Source organism: Natator depressus, chromosome 23 (assembly GCF_965152275.1).
Source record: "Natator depressus isolate rNatDep1 chromosome 23, rNatDep2.hap1, whole genome shotgun sequence".
Lineage (NCBI taxonomy): Eukaryota > Metazoa > Chordata > Testudines > Cheloniidae > Natator > Natator depressus.
This window is the reverse complement of record NC_134256.1, coordinates 17,997,956-18,000,556: the sequence shown is the minus strand read 5'-3', so window position 1 is coordinate 18,000,556 and position 2,601 is coordinate 17,997,956. Positions and strand designations below refer to the sequence as shown.

Genomic DNA, 2,601 nt, shown 5'->3' with positions numbered 1-2,601 from the left:
ATGAATCTTAGTCTACCCTCATACTGGTCCTGTTACTTCTCCCAAACATTTCAGATACCTAAGGCCATATCTATACTTTAAGTGAATGTTAACTCAAGTTATGTCAGCACAGAGTCACTACGGTTACTATGTCACTTGTGTGAATGTTCCTCGATTCCTTGTCTCAGCAGTCAGGGCACTCACCAGAAGCACTTGTACAGATTCAGAGTGAGGTGCACCATGAATAGATATCCCACTGTCCACCCACTGTATTTTGGGAAGCTTTGGTTTGGCAGTGTCAGGCCTGTCTGTAAAGGCCTTTACTCTAAGCCCTGGTCTACACTAGGACTTTAGGTCGAATTTAGCAGCATTAAATCGATGTAAACCTGCACCCATCCACACGATGAAGCCCTTTATTTCGACTTAAAGGGCTCTTAAAATTGATTTCCTTACTCCACCCCTGACAAGTGGATTAGTGCTTAAATCGGCCTTGCCGGGTCGAATTTGGGGTACTGTGGACACAATTCGACGGTATTGGCCTCCGGGAGCTATCCCAGAGTGCTCCATTTTGACCGCTCTGGACAGCACTCTCAACTCAGATGCACTGGCCAGGTAGACAGGAAAAGAACCGCAAACTTTTGAATCTCATTTCCTGTTTGGCCAGCGTGGCAAGCTGCAGGTGACCATGCAGAGCTCATCAGCAGAGGTGACCATGATGGAGTCTCAGAATCGCAAAAGAGCTCCAGCATGGACCGAACGGGAGGTACGGGATCTGATCGCTGTATGGGGAGAGGAATCCGTGCTATCAGAACTCCGTTCCAGTTTTCGAAATGCCAAAACCTTTGTCAAGATCTCCCAGGGCATGAAGGACAGAGGCCATAACAGGGACCCGAAGCAGTGCCGCGTGAAACTGAAGGAGCTGAGGCAAGCCTACCAGAAAACCAGAGAGGCGAACGGCCGCTCCGGGTCAGAGCCCCAAACATGCCGCTTCTATGATGAGCTGCATGCCATTTTAGGGGGTTCAGCCACCACTACCCCAGCCGTGTTGTTTGACTCCTTCAATGGAGATGGAGGCAATACGGAAGCAGGTTTTGGGGACAAAGAAGATGATGATGATGACGAGGTTGTAGATAGCTCACAGCAAGCAAGCGGAGAAACCGGTTTTCCCGACAGCCAGGAACTGTTTCTCACCCTGGACCTGGAGCCAGTACCCCCTGAACCCACCCAAGGCTGCCTCCTGGACCCAGCAGGCGGAGAAGGGACCTCCGGTGAGTGTACCTTTTAAAATACTATACATGGTTTAAAAGCAAGCATGTGAAAGGATTACTTTGCCCTGGCATTCGCGGCTCTCCTGGATATACTCCCAAAGCCTTTGCAAAAGGTTTCTGGGGAGGGCAGACTTATTGCGTCCTTCATGGTAGGACACTATACCACTCCAGGCCAGTAACACGTACTCGGGAATCATTGTACAACAAAGCATTGCAGTGTATGTTTGCTGGCGTTCAAGCAACATCCGTTCGTGTGTTATCCTCAGGAGAGTGAGATATAATCCATGGTCACCTGGTTGAAATAGGGTGCTTTTTTTCAGGGGACACTCAGAGGAGCCCATTCCTGCTGGGCTGTTTGCCTGCGGCTGAACAGAAATGTTCCCCGCTGTTAGCCACAGGGAGGGGGGAGGGTTGAGGGGGTAGCCACGCGGTGGGGGGAGGCAAAATGCGACCTTGTAACGACAGCACATGTGCTATGTATGTAATGTTAACAGCAAGGTTTACCCTGAAAGAGTGTAGCCAGTGTTTTATAAAATGTGTCTTTTTAAATACCGCTGTCCCTTTTCTTTTCTCCACCAGCTGCATGTGTTTCAATGATCACAGGATCTTCTCCTTCCCAGAGGCTAGTGAAGATTAGAAAGAAAAAAAAACGCACTCGAGATGAAATGTTCTCCGAGCTCATGCTGTCCTCCCACACTGACAGAGCACAGACGAATGCGTGGAGGCAAATAATGTCAGAGTGCAGGAAAGCACAAAATGACCAGGAGGAGAGGTGGCGGGCTGAAGAGAGTAAGTGGCGGGCTGAAGAGAGTAAGTGGCGGGCTGAAGAGAGGGCTGAAGCTCGAATGTGGCGGCAGCGTGATGAGAGGAGGCAGGATTCAATGCTGAGGCTGCTGGAGGACCAAACCAGTATGCTCCAGTGTATGGCTGAGCTGCAGCAAAGGCAGCTGGAGCACAGACTGCCACTACAGCCCCTGTGTAACCAACTGCCCTCCTCCCCAAGTTCCATAGCCTCCACACCCAGACGCCCAAGAACGCGGTGGGGTGGCCACCGGCCAACCAGCCACTCCACCACAGAGGATTGCCCAAAAAAAAGAAGGCTGTCATTCAATAAATTTTAAAGTTGTAAACTTTTAAAGTGCTGTGTGGCATTTTCCTTCCCTCCTCCACCACCCCTCCTGGGCTACCTTGGTAGTCATCCCCCTATTTGTGTGATGAATGAATAAAGAATGCATGAATGTGAAGCAACAATGACTTTATTGCCTCTGCAAGAGGTGATCAAAGGGAGGAGGGGAGGGTGGTTAGCTTACAAGGAAGTAGAGTGAACCAAGGGGCGGGGGGTTTCATCAAGGAG

At 50.2% G+C, this 2,601-nt stretch overlaps 1 protein-coding gene across 1 annotated transcript; it reads left to right on the top strand.

Moving 5' to 3' along the window:
- The first annotated feature begins 569 nt into the window (after positions 1 to 569).
- On the top strand, positions 570 to 2,368 carry LOC141976853 (uncharacterized). Its single transcript, XM_074938018.1, has 2 exons — positions 570 to 1,247; positions 1,827 to 2,368. The coding sequence occupies exons 1-2, from the start codon at positions 665 to 667 to the stop codon at positions 2,366 to 2,368; spliced, it is 1,125 nt and encodes a 374-aa protein (XP_074794119.1). The 5' UTR covers positions 570 to 664.
- Positions 2,369 to 2,601: the final 233 nt, after the last annotated feature.

Coding starts and splice junctions, on each gene's coding strand:
- LOC141976853 (XM_074938018.1), top strand. CDS start 665: ATGCAGAGCTCATCAGCAGAGGTGACCATGATGGAGTCTCAGAATCGC. Junction 1,248..1,826: donor AGGCGGAGAAGGGACCTCCG/GTGAGTGTACCT, acceptor TTTCTCCACCAG/CTGCATGTGTTTCAATGATC.